This window comes from Electrona antarctica, assembly GCF_951216825.1.
Source record: "Electrona antarctica genome assembly, chromosome: 18".
Classification (NCBI taxonomy): Eukaryota; Metazoa; Chordata; class Actinopteri; order Myctophiformes; family Myctophidae; genus Electrona; species Electrona antarctica.
In genome coordinates, this window is record NC_136799.1 from 16,732,578 (window position 1) to 16,747,151 (window position 14,574).

The 14,574-nt window shown below is 44.1% G+C and overlaps 1 protein-coding gene across 1 annotated transcript in view; it reads right to left on the bottom strand.

Annotated features, from left to right (window-relative positions):
- Positions 1-10,707: 10,707 nt before the first annotated feature.
- The window catches only part of kcnh5b (potassium voltage-gated channel, subfamily H (eag-related), member 5b), a 158,212-nt gene continuing 154,345 nt past the window's right edge, over positions 10,708-14,574 (bottom strand). Inside the window, exon 14 of the mRNA XM_079528164.1 lies at positions 10,708-12,820. Within this exon, the coding sequence (XP_079384290.1) occupies positions 11,600-12,820 (1,221 nt within the window). The 3' untranslated portion in view covers positions 10,708-11,599. The remainder of the gene's footprint in view (positions 12,821-14,574) is intronic.

Here is a 14,574-nt window from a genome sequence, read left to right on the forward strand (position 1 = left end):
CTAATCTGACACTGCTGGACCAAACAGGAAGGAAACAGCAAGGTTACCAGTTTCGAACCCGGGCTCCCCCAGACTTAGTGTTGAAGTGTCCTTGAGCAAGACTCTGAACCCCAAATTGCTCCCTATGTGCAAGTTTGTGCCTTGCATGGTTTCCTCCGGCATCGGTGTGTGAATGTGTGTGTGAATGGGTGAATGTAATACACAATCTATGTAAAGCGCCTTGGATAAAGGCGCTATATAAATGCACCATTTACATTGTTTAGTCTTTGAAAAACATCTCAAGGAATGCCTTGAATAAGGAGCTGAAACTAAAAGTTTGAACAAGTATGTTTCTCTGCTTTGATGGTTTTGATGTTGCATGCAGATAGGATACTGAAGCCACAATGCTGTGTTCCCAATCCTTACCGTGTATGTGAGGAGTAAGGATGCATTTACACACTCATGTACACACTCTTGTAAACCTGATATGCAAAGTAGCCATTTGGTTACTTGGCTCATGATGTCATGAATCGAGGGGGACCCATTCTAGTGTGCAAGCACGCGCACATCTGTACCTGTGCACGTGGAAAAAAAGAAGACAAAAAAACTGGGAATGCTGTGGTGTTGCGTGAAGCACCACTTCCACTTGACTATTGTATAGGCAGTTGGAGAAATCTAAACTGTGACCTTTCAGTCACTGTATGGCCTCTCTAACCACTAGGCTGATCCAATGAGTGACACTGAGTGAAAACCAGCAACAATGACTGACAACAAATCAATTCATGCAAAAACAAAGACAATCTCTCTGGCCACTATCGATTCCATCCTTATTTCAGGAAGCCCAAAAGGCATCTCAAAGCAACGCAGACACAGCAAACAGAAAAGACAGGTTAGATTACACAGAGAGTGACACTTAACACAGTGTACACCGTCTAAAATTAGTTGAAATGACTGACAAATGACAATGTATCCGTTTGTGCTAGAACATGCTCCATCACATCCTCCATCACATTTTTGAGAAAAGCCTGTCAATGCTGGACTCGCAGTAGAAACTTCAGAACTGTATATCGATATCACATACGGTAGCTAAATGTTACTAGTTGTATAGCCTGGCCCAGCCTGTATGATTTTTGGTCTAGAGGGGCGGGTGCCGGCGGCATGGGCGTTACACCCATATATGGTGATTATGAGTACAACGCGACACGTCCCCCACTCTCACAGATCTGTGATGTCATCCCCCCACTTTGACTGGCTGTTTTTGTTGGGGTTTTTTTCTCCTTGGATGTCTGCAATGCTTTATTATTATCCCACCGCAGTTAGAAAAGCCCTGCTGTGATTGTCCAATTCGGTTTCTCCCTATTGGCTGTTGATTGTGTTCAACGGCCAATAGAAACGGCACTGAAATTGGTTAGCAAAATACAGGGAAGGGGCTATGCCAGATCTTCCAATGCTTTTCCCCAGGCTTTCATTTTTGAGAAAAATAAATGCCTGGGTACCGAGGCTACTACTGTAGTTGTCTACAGTCTAACCACAAATCATAGGTAGGCTGGGAACAAGCTACAGTATGGCTGGTGTGACTCAGGAGGTAGAGTGGTCACCTGGGAATCAGATCCGGTTTGATCCTTGCTCCCCACTGGCAATTGTCCTCGAACAAGACACAGATTCCCTAACTGCTCCTGACAGGCTGGTTTGTGCCTTGCATGCCTGCCTCCGCCATTGGTGTGTGATTATGTGATAAGTGCTTTGAGTGGTAACATTGTCAGGTAGTAAGGACGGTAACAGCTACGGTCGCCCCTTTTCCATCTCGCCCCACTACTCTACCTAGCTGTAAATAACAAACATAATTCATGTTGGTGATTATATAAAAGGTATTATCATATTAATTTATCATTGTTAAGTTAACTCTGTATATCCACGGGAATAATAGCATGATGATGCCATTACAAAACATGGGCTACAGAAATGTGTTTAATAAAACAAAATTAATTGCTAGAGGGTCCTAAATTAACTTAATTAAGCAGTCACCATCTCTGTGTCATGTTATTCTTTCTTAATTTTATTGTTTGTATTGAGATCGACTACTAAACAATCAAATAAATCTGTATACAAGATCATTTCAGATTTCAGAGAGGGAGGGAAATACTAAATTAACTGTTAACTACATTAAAACATTTCGTGGGGGTGAGTTGGTAAAGGGGTGAGTCGTTTGGTATTCGTAAGGACACACCGGGGTCAGTAGTCTCAGTACTGTATGTTGATGTCACTATTCCAGCTTAACTAGAAATATACACCAGCTGAAATAAGTGACAGTGATTAACAATGTATCAACTGGTGTAAGAATAAATTAGCATCTACATGCTTGTTGAAAACGCTGACTCACAGCAGACTAATGGCACATTATACAGACTCATTCACTGTACGTGAATGAGTGACAATGATAGCAGTATGCCTGTTACAAAGAGATTCATTACCAGCCAGCTATACAGACAATGGTACCATACATCACCATGGCTACCAAGCAGGGAATAAACCAAAAGTAAGCAGCTAGGCAAAATAAATGAATAAACGAATGAACGAACGAACAAACAAACGAACGAACGAACGAAAGAACGAATGATTAGAGGAGAGGAGGTGGCTGTCCAGGGACCTCTGGTGCTCTTAATGTTGATGGTATATGTGTGTGTGTGTGTGTGTGTGTGTGTGTGTGTGTGTGTGTGTGTGTGTGTGTGTGCGGCGTGCACGCGTCCATTTGTGCTTAACGGTCCCTGTTGTTCTAATCGTTTCTGACATTACAGCTTCTTCCTTGGGCTGCTGGGAGGGGGGTGGGGTGGAGAAGAGGAGGTGTGCGGAGGGGTGATCTGGAACAACTCTTGGCAGGAGGACCGAGGAAGAGGAAGGGAGAGAGAAGAAGATGAAAGGAGGGAGAGGCAGACAAGAAAGGCAGGAGAGAGACGGCGTATACCCATGCTCATACATACTGTATGAAAAGATATATAATATACAGAATATATTAAAGATATAATACAATAGCATTAGTGTAGCAGAAGGACCAAAGTATATAGTGCAAATAACAATAAACATGATATGTGGTATCAAGTAATTGTGTGAGCTATGGAGTTGAAAATAATTTACAATTTGTGAAGATATTGTCCAAAGAAGCTGTTGCTGAGCGGGTAATTAAAGGTTAAGACTGCTGGGTCCTTGTTCCAAGCTCTGTGGTGGCTCTGTGGCAGCGTAGGCGTTTGCCTGACCGCAGCAGCTCTAATTACAGTCCATTGCTGGGGTGGTGGTGGTCTTTCATAATGCTTCTATAGCCCTGCTACTGTAGATCCATATGGTGTGGGCAACATTGTTCATCTGTGCATGTACCACGCACGCACGCGTGCATGTACCACGCGCAGGTGTGCCTGTACCGCACGCGCGCATGTACCGTGCATGCACGCACACGCACGTGCGCACGTGCACACACACACACACACACACACACACACACACACACACACACACACACACACACACACACACACACACACACACACACACACACTTTCAGTGTCATTTCCACACCATACCAATTTGTGAGTCTATAAGGTCAGGGGTCATTTTGTCTGTAAAGCCCTTTGAAATGTAACGGAGACTAGTCAACTTTTAGTTGCATGGTATAACAAAAAAATCCTTGTTTCACTTTTAGTACGGCACCCGTTGTGGTCCTGTTCTGGGTCTGTAAAAGGAGCTAAAGGAGTTGTAAATCATTGCTGAGTTCACAGAAAATAGATAGGGAAATAAATCAAATCAATGGAATAGTTTTATATTCTAGCCTATAATTATTGCTTGTGCTATGGAGCTTCCATGAATCCCATAGCAAGCAATATCAGATCTAGGCTCTAAACTTGATTTAGACCAAATACTCCATAGAAATCAGCAGAAATGCCTGTTAGGGGTGGTATCAGCAGGTTCCGTTAAATTAATAATAGATGAAACAATCTCAGTTAATTGCCACATTGATCTGCTCTTTGAAATTCTAAAGATGTAGACAAACATCGACTTTCTCTTATTAAAAATCAATGAGAGAAAAGAAACAGCTGCTGGCAAACATCATGACTGACACTAAAAAGACAAAAAAAGAAAGATCTTTTAAATAATCTTCAGTGACTTCTAACCTTTATGAGCAATTAGATGATGTGTTCTCACAGAAAGTCCCAGTGCTGGCTGTCAGTTCGGGTAGGCCTATCCTATAAAGAAAGAGACAAAAGCGAGTAGACAGAAATTAATAGGTGCTATCTTGGCCCTAAATGAATGGCTCCTCCTTTGTTCCTTGTGAAGGCAGCTGGGGGGTGCTTTCGCCCTGCCAGGCAGAGCCGCAGGTGGCATAGCTGTAGCTCTTATGGGTACATCTTGACAAGTTAATTCTCCCTCCCTATTTCAGCATCAGTACACACCGTCCACAGGAAACAAAACATGATAATCTTCCCACGGTCTTACCGATAATTGGCCGTGGAGATTCAGACCACCCACACTGCTACGCACATAGTAGCCTATAAATAAAAGATATGTGAGTAGGTAAGGTTAGATAGATGGATAGACGGACAGTTAATTACTGTATAAGTGTGCACGTAGAGCGACACAATGCAGACGGGTGGAGAGTTAAGGCCTATTCATACTCAGGCCTATTCATACAGTTTTAGGTGATAAGGTGACCACCGAAAACTACACCATGACGTCATGCCGCTCACGTCACTCACCCGAACACGTCTCTCTAACCATCATTTCGGTGGTCACCTTATCACCTAAAACAGGAGTATGAATAGGCCTTTACAGTATGTAAAGAATAAAGATACAACAGGCAGACACAGCATGTGGGCCTTTCAAAACGACCAAAGTGCATTAACAAGATTCTGAAAAATATTGATGTAGGATTAACAAGAATCAAGCTGATCCTCTTAGTATCTCAGCCACCACCAGTACCCTCTAATTGGTATTCTGAGCACTGAGAAAGAAAGAGAGATTGAGCAATGGATATTTCTAGGTGTCTAAAAACAACGTATGCAGGAGTAGGATATAGCACTAATAGCTGAGGGCATCACTCCTGACAGCCCTGTCAGTGTAATGAAAATGAGAGCTTTCAGAGAAAAGCCGAATGAAATGAAAAATGAGTACTTCTCCGGCTTTAAGCACCTGGTATCTGAAGAGAGAGCAGCTTGCACATTTTGTACGCTTTGTTTTTGTTTTTTCTGCAAGCACACGCACAGTACACACCACTCAAAACCTAACCTATTATATCAGAAGTTGATCAGCCAGTCAGACATTACTTCAGTCAAACTAAACTCAGTTCTGGAAAACAAGGCAGCATACTTTAGAACCAAACACTACACAACCAACACAGAGAGAAGCCCAGAACAAGTGTTTATTATGCTGACATAACAGTTTGTGTGTGCAACTGTAAAACAATACATGAGTCATAGTGGGATTTCAGTGCTACTCAATGCCATTGCTTTTTACAAAAACTAAAAGAAAAGTAGAAAACAGTAACATTCCAGTAGAAAATAGAGAGAAAGGATGCATGGCTTATAGTCCGTGACTGACATAGTTCTCTTGCTGGGGCCACTTTTATAAAAGGTTTCTGGTTCAACCAAATTTACACTTTGCCATACAACTGCATCACTCACGAGAATAAGTGAAAACCACGACACATAGCATCATGGTTATCAGTTTGAAATCCTTTTTCTTTTGAATGAGCAACAATTTGGGTGTCGAAATCCAAGTTAAAGTTGTGATATTATTTCCATATGGATGTTCTGTGATCGTCTAAGGCATGAATGAATCTGATATACTGTACGTACATATTATCACTCTAATTTTGTTCTGTAACTTGTCCTGGACACAAGGATTGTTTTAAGCAGGCCCCCAATAAGTCAGTAAGTCAGTCAGTTAACCATTAACCACTTCCATCCCCAAAGATAACAAAAACAGCTGATCTACAAGCTAACACCTTGTAGACCTGCTATTTTGTAGGATGTAGATCACCCAATTTTGCTATTGGTCATACAGCAAAGTATATAGGGCTTAAAATAACACGTCACCCCAAAATATTTTTTCATATCAATTATTCACACAGTGAAGCCTTGACTGCATGGAACATTTTCGATTCAGTCACATTCCTTTACCTGATAAAAAAAGTAATATATAATATAATATTATATAATATAAAAAGTAAATGTGGGGGGGGGGGGGGGGGGGCGGGGGTAAATCAGGAAGTCAGTCAACCATTCATAAGTCAGTCAGTTAATTGACTAGTGACTAGTATAGGGCATTCTACTAATCAGCTCGTAGTCATGCAGCCAGTTGCAATTGGTGAGCCAGTCAGACAGAGTGAGTCAGCACAACAGCAAACTGTACATTAGCATGCTGATGAGACCATCGCAGAGTATGCAGGAGTGTTTCTCTGAGAGGAAAAGTAGAGAGATTTTAGAGAGGAGAGAGAGAGTGAGTTGTTCTGCCCATGAAAAAAAAAGAAGACGGAGACAATACACTGCAAAATCTTGCGTGTTATCTTTACTCGGAGAGTTAGATTATTAGCAATCAGGATATTGCCACCTAGGCAAGAGTAAAAAGACATGGGGGAGAACGATGAGATAAACCTAAGACATGGGGGAGAACGCAAGTCAAAGAAAGAAAGAACATCCCCCTGAGAGTGACGGAAAGGGAAGAGAGATGGATACAGAGAGGGACGATGTGCCACACTCATAAAGAGATGAGGGGAAAGATCAAGTAACAAAAGGAGAGAAAGGAAAACATTCCCACCATCATCTAATGAGAAAGGGGCAGAGCAGGCGATGGGGGAAGGTGGGGAGAGGTGTTCTACATTCAGGAGGTGGACCCAACCCCCACCCCACCCCGGCAGCTTTGGGTGATGAAGCCGTGTGGATGGACACCCTGATTAGTGTGTGTGTGTGTGTGTGTGTGTGTGTGTGTGTGTGTGTGTGTGTGTGTGTGTGTGTGTGTCTTACAGTACATAGGCCACATTATGGAACAAAATGTTGGGGGGAAATTGGTGTCTCCAATTTTATTTCATTGCAGTTTCAGAAGGTTGAAAATGAAATGGCCCTGAAATAGATCAACTTCAAATTTCAACTATGCAGGAGGCTAACTTTAATGAATAACTGAGAGCAGATGTTATATTAATGGTGCATTGGTAATGTATTAACATAATTCCACGTGTGCAGAATAATCTTTATTCATGATGCTGACAGAGGTTTTGAGAGGTGGCGTGGTACTGAGTACCGCACTGTGTGTGTGTGTGTGTGTGTGTGTGTGTGTGTGTGTGTGTGTGTGTGTGTGTGTGTGTGTGTGTGTGTCAAATGTAACTGCTTATGTTTACTGGACAGTAGCCTACAATGTGATAAAATTGTATGAGGTTTGCTTCCGAATAATGTCTGCATGCATATCTTTTCGGGGAACAATAATATTCCCTGATAGGCCTATTCATAATTCTCCATAATGCAGGCTCGGTTGTTAGTGTTTACTTGGTCTTGGTCTCACATTCTGCAAGAGCTTTGTAATGGTGGTTATCTCATTTTGGAACAAAACCTTCATATACACGATGTAAAAAAAATAAAATTAAAGTATTTTACACCAAAGGCGACAGGTGTGTAGTAAAAGACCAAATGTGACATAAAAATAACTCCTGCACAATCTCTTCAAATGCAAGAAAATACTTTAATCTTTCATGGGAGATATATTTTCTTGCATTCGAAGATAGTGTGCGGGATTATTTGCTGTTACGATATACAGCACACACACACACACTTTCAGTGTAATTTCCACACCACATTTTACACACACACACACACACACACACACACACACACACACACACACACACACACACACACACACACACACACACACACACACACACACACACACACACACACACACACACACACACACACACACACACACACACACACACACACACACACACACACACACACACACACCCCACATTGCATAGCTTTAAGTTATTCAATATTTTCATAACTACAGTAGGAAAGTGTCATGAGAGTAAAATTAAGATAGTAAATCATATTATGCATGGTGGCAGCTGCAGCCATCAAATAAGTCCCTGTGAATTCATTCGTGTACAGCATTGTGTCTGTTTCTCATTAGCACCACAGCGATAGCCGCTGAAGCCTGCTCTCCTTTCATATGCTACAATATGCTGTGGCAGCTCTTTGTCATTTGATACAAAGTTGCATTTTTGTCTCAAAGTTTACAAAGTAGATCGATTTCCTTCAGTCATGCATTCGAGGCATGCAGGGAAGGTGTGGCTTGTGGGGCATTCTAAGGCATATAAAAGACACACACCACCTGGGTACATCCAGGGTTCTTACAGTACAGTAGAGCTATGCAATGCTACCAAGCAGTCCGTTTGTTGCAGGCATTAAGGAAGCATCATACGTTTTCTAGCTCTCACCATTTTACAGTTCGTTGACGGCAAACAGATGTGTAAAACATGACCAACACATAGACAGGTTAATCAAGATTTAAAGAAACATAGGAGAGTTAAGGGTAGGTCCACACCAAGGAGAATTATAACAATAACTATTGTTTAACTCAAGTGGATGGAGCACACAACCGTAATGACAACAGTGGTGAACGATACCGTTGCGATCAGTTTCAGAGCAATCTGATATAGTCCATCTGAATTTACAAGGCGTCATGCTCGACATGTTTACACAACATTATCGTTCAGCGGTGTGGACAAATATCATTCCTGGACTGGATGGCCCTTTCCAAGTGGATGGCCCTTTCCAAGTGGATGGCCCTTTCCAAGTGGAAAAGAGTACATCATGCAGGGAGTTTAAACGGCATGTGACTTTTATATTGATGTCTGCTGTTCTCTCCCTAGCACATCCCCTAGCTGTCACCCTTTACAATCTAATAATGAAGAAACCAGACAAGTGTTTACCCTGCTAGCTGTTTACCCCCTTTCTGTAGACCCCCCCATCCCCCCCCCCCCCACCCCTCCACCGAGTTTGTGCATCTAAACCATGTAATTGGAATCATGTCCAGCCTGTGATCCTTTATTACGTCATGTCTCTTGCGTGTCTAGAGTAGACTCTAGAGCATGCACTGCACCATACGTGATCCAATAAAATATCCTAAATATAACCACTAAATCACTTGAGGATTTCCATGATTTCCTGCTTGGCTGTGTATCGAACAGGGCCCTGTGAGTCTGTGACAGACTTTCATCATCGAGGTGTGTGTGTGTGCGCGTGCGTGCGTGCATGCGTGCGTGCGTGCATGCGTATCACAGGCTTGGGGCTTTGGGAGGAAAAAAAAGGAAATGTATATATAGAGAGAGAGAGAGAAGAGTGAGTGATAGATAAGGAGAGATGGAGAAGGGTAACTGCACCACACAAGGATTGAAGCCTAGTTTTGGTTTGACTTGTTCTGACAAACCCACTGACTACTTTGTTAAAAGAAGTCCCCTGAGCCAGTAGGCTGACATCATAAGATGGGGTGTGTGTGTGTACACGGTTGGCGCCTCCATTTGTGCTCGCACCTGCACACGCAGAGGCACAAATTAACGCACACGCGTACGGCACCTCAGAGCATAAAACTACTCCTTTGCATGCAGATTTAGAAAATTGATTTCAGAAAAGTACAGTATTAAATATTTTATTACGTGAGCTTCTCGCAGTGAGGCGGCTTTCGATACTGCGAACTAGAGCTAATAAGGGAGGTGCGTTTTGCTCGCTGGTGTTGCCCGCCATGCACTGCAGCAGCAGCAGCAGCAGGGGTCATGGGATTATGAGTCACCGTGTTGGGTGGACTTTCAAGTGAGCAAAACTCATTTTTGTTTTAAAATTTTAGCCCATGATTTTGCAACCCCTGTTTTCACCCAGTGTCAATTATCTAATGTAATCCTGGGCGCTACACTTCCTTTGCCAAACCTCGGGAGAGCGAAGAGACTGACCTTGTGCTTCCTTCAATGCATGAGGAGTCCAAGCCGCTTCTTTTCACCTGACGGAGGAGTTTCCCTGGTTGGACGTAGTGCGTCCAACCAGGGACGCCAGATCCTTTCCCCTCCATCAGGCGCCCTGGCAGGCCTGGGGTGGGCAGTTTAGAGACCAGGATTACTGCATGTTTTTTGTGAGGGTACCTACGTACCCTAGGGGAGAACATGAAAATTCATGCACACAGAAAGGCCCTTTTTGCCCACACCACCAGTATGGGCACTGGTGACACTGAGGAGAGAACACACTCCCCAGCGGGAGGCGACAGTGCTACCGACTGCGACACTGTGCCCTGCAAGTGAGCTAAACTCTTACCCACCACCCCAGCATCCGTATTGTGGGAAAAGCTTTGCAGAAAATAGCAGATGGTCAAGCTCACAACAGCAATAAAAGCTTTCCCCACAATAACACAAACAAAACAGAAGATACATGAGCCCTAAGGGACTCATGCTCAACCATATGGGGTTTAAGTGGTTAATGTTATTTTCTCCATAGCCGTCATGTCATCCCTGCTTTATCCAAAGTGCATTCTTTGCCATCCCTGACTTATGCAGAACAACTACAGTAGGTCCATCTTTCCTTCCATGAAAATGATACAAAGGTACGATATATTCAAGAATATTCTAATGGCGAAGCCAAGTGATGCATAGACACAAGGAAGGGTTAGATCTAACAAAATAAGATATCACAAGGTTTACTGGGGACGTCAAGACAGTGCGGCAAGAGGATGTCCTGCGGTAATCAAAAATATAAATCATTGTATCACGCCACAAACCAAGCTCTAATATATAAAAAGCTTTTGAACCGAACTATACATTTTCATTTTGTGTGTAAAGTGTATGCAGAAATCATTGTATGGGAATCTGTGTTCTTCTGAAGTGGACGACGTTAGAGGAAGGTCAAACTTGTATTCGATCTCACAGGCAAAAAGACAAATAACACAAACCTCAAACCCTTTTGATTTCTCTTCCATTTGCTAAATGAATCCATGCGCCACCCTCTTTTCGTTCCAGTAAACCCTTATTAATCATAATTCAGCGTGTATAGTGCTACCAGTATGCAAACCCTGAATGTCCACGTAATAAATCGTCAATGAAAAATATTTGTATATACAGTGTAGCTCAATAAAATCTCAAATTCTCTTTAAACGAGTATGCATGCAGTCAACTGCATAATATACAGGCAATAAGTATGTTGAATCATAGTTTCTTTGGCAGGCCAGAATCCAGCTGGACATGCATAAAGAGATATGTACAATCAAACAAAAACAAAACAAAAGAAACACAGTTCGAGTCATAGAGAAAGTTCATATGACCTGAAGATAAACGTTTGTGTGCAAATGTTTAATATATCTGTAAGTTTGGAGGGAGGGGTTGAGACCAGTGGTGTAGTTCAAACCATTTGCAGGTGTATAGAGAATGCCCATGTCTTTCTGTGTAGAATATCCTAATATACTGTATCAGCCTAACTGCCACTGTCAGTAGATGTTGTACAATAGTAGGAGTAGTAGTAGTCATAGCAGGTGTAGTACAATGTGCTATAGAGTATGGCAGTAGGCTGACTATACACCCCTACACCACTGGCAGAGTCCCCACTCAGAGCCCCTCTTCTTTCTCATAGTCCGGGGACACAGGCCTAGAGACGGTGAAAATGTCCTGACGTTTGATTTTGGTTTTGGGCGTGGTAGAGAGGGAGGCCGAGCTGACAGTGAGACCCCCCATGGAAGGCCTCCTCCTGTCTGACAGCAGCTTAATAATCTCGGCCACCTGGCTCTCCAGGGCCCCCAGTCTGCCCCCAAGGCTCTGGATGTCCTCTCGGAGCTCCAGACGCGTTTCATTGAGCGTGGCTTGTAGCGCCTGCTCTGGGATGGGGCAGAAGGAAGGGGACCCTGCTCCTTCTCCTACGCCACCTCCTCCACCCGCTCCTGGGAGGAGGGGGCTGTGGAGGAGAGGGGTGACAGCGGCCGGGGTGCGAGCCTCCCCCGCCCGGTCGATGCGCAGTTCACTCTTGGTGATTCCGCTGTCGCAAGAGTCCGTCTTGCGGAGCGGGTTGGTCCCGGCCACACCCCCCTCCTCTAGGTCCCCGCGCCCTTCCTGACCTTTGCCCTCCTCAGAGAGTATCTCCACGGAGACGGCCTTGATGACATTGTTATTGTTCAGACCCTCTCTGTGAACTTCCGCCATGGAGGCCGTTACCGTGTTGGCGGGCGCCATGTTGTTTTTCAGACGCATCCATCCGCCTGCTTTGGCCGGAGGCTTGACCAGCTTGGGGCTGCCCCCGACCTTGAGCCTCGGAGTGAGCGGAGGTTGCTGCTCGCCGCCTCCTCCTCCGCCCCCGTGGGTGGAGCTCGGCTGGAGCTCCATGATGTCACAGTTGTTCTGCTTGACGGTGGGCAGAGGCTCGCTCACCCGGGCGTAGGCCGGCATGGGCGTCACCTGGGACACCGTCAGCACGCTGCTGCTGGGCGGAGCGCCGTTCTGCAGGGAGCCGGAGAGAGACCTGCTGAGGCTCAGAGGCAGTGAGTGCTGCAGGCTGGAGTGGGCCAGCTGCAGGCTGTGAGGGTGGAGGTGCTGGTGGTGGTGGTGGAACTGCAGCTGGTTCTTCTCCAGGTCCAGCTGGGTGGAGGAGATAACGGTGGAGGTGAGGGAGGAGGTGGCGACGACAGAGCCCTGGGTGCGGAGCTCCTTCTGTTGTTTGAACTTCTGGAAGAGCTTGCGGACCGGGTGGTCCTGGGGGATGGTCAGCTGCACCTCGTTCTTTGCACGCTGGCGCTCCTCTTCCTCCTTCTTCACGTCGCTGATCTTACGGAAAATTATCTGGGAAGACACAAACACATGTGTGAGCAGCTGAGCGTGCGAGCGAGCGAGCGCACGCGCGCGCACACACACACACACACACACACACACACACACACACACACACACACACACACACACACACACACACACACACACACACACACACACACACACACACACACACACACACACACACACACACACACACACACACACACACACACACACACACACACACACACACACACACACACACACGAGAAAAAAAACCCAATCACTTATCAGAACAATCAGGAATAACCAGGTGCTCACCGGAGATATAAAAAAGTGGCAATGGCAAAAAGGTGGTCAGACGGATCAAACAGGATCAAGGCATATAGAAAAAGCGAGACGAACCGGGCACTCAAAGTTAAAAAGAGAAAAGCCTTTATTTAATTAAAAAAGGCAACAGCCCCTATGCCTCGGCCAACGCCAAACCACAACAGAAACAAAATCTGCTCTGCTATGAAAAATCTGCATTTTATTTTATTATATTTTTATTTTTTGTAATTATGTATGCATGTATTTTGTGTATATATTTATTTTATTTCCTCCAGACTGTTTTTCCGACTATCCTTGGGATTGTGGGTGGGGGGAGGGTGGGATAGGGGATTGAGTTTTATTTTTATATTTTATATGTCTGTTTAATACTTGCCCCTGGGCTACTGTTACAAAAACCTGAATAAAAAGATTTTGAAAAGAAAAAAAGGCAACAGCCAACATGTTATCAGAACACTTGAATCATCATTTGAATATGATATGATGATATCAAATGAATAATAATAATCTCTTCTCTTGCTTTTGTTGCCAAGGGCAACAACATTTTCCAAGAAATAGTTAAAGAAAAAAAGAAAGGAAAAGGGAAACCGCGTTACGTTTTACTGTCATGTAAATCTGGCTCCATGAGAATCTGTCTCAAATGTTTCTAATTATGTTCTCATGTCATCTTCTCACTTCACTACCAATCAAATGCTGCCAAATGCAGCTGATTCCCACGGAGCACTATAGCTGCTAAATGATCAACCTATTACTCAACCTGAGTCTGGTGCTGTGCACTGCTCCCCTGGCTCCTCTGACACACTAATTACATTGGGAATGACAGCCGTCCCATCCAGCCAGCATAGCCAGCCAGGAATGTGTTATTCTTAGTCAAATTATAATGTTCTCTGGGGAAAGCTCAAAGCTGACAAGTCAGGTGTGGGTTGTTGTTATTTTTGGAATTAGTGTTTGAGGGAGTCATTTCACAGTTTGTCTATTCATCCATCCATCCATCCATCCGTCCACCCACTGTATAATCTCCTCCTCATCACCTGTGCCTCCTGACATACCTCCTCCCTCCCTCCCTCCAACCATTGCTAAATCTATCCACCCTTGTCTCCTTACTTCTTAGTTCTTACCCACCTGTTTCCAGCTATCCACCCTTTTATGCCTTCCTCTCCCTCCCTGCAAATTACCGCCTCACATCAGAGACTGTACTAGCATGAGTTCTTTCAAGAAACAATTACAGCAGTTCCTATTATCAAGCTTGGGCAACAGGCCCTAGTCACCATGCTCTTTATTTATCATTATTAATTACATGTTCCTATTAAGCTTGGGCAACAGGCCCTAGTCACCATGCTCTTTATTTATCATTATTAATTACATGTTCCTATTAAGCTTGGGCAACAGGCCCTAGTCACCATGCTCTTTATTTATCATTATTAATTACATGTTCCTATTAAGCTTGGGCAACA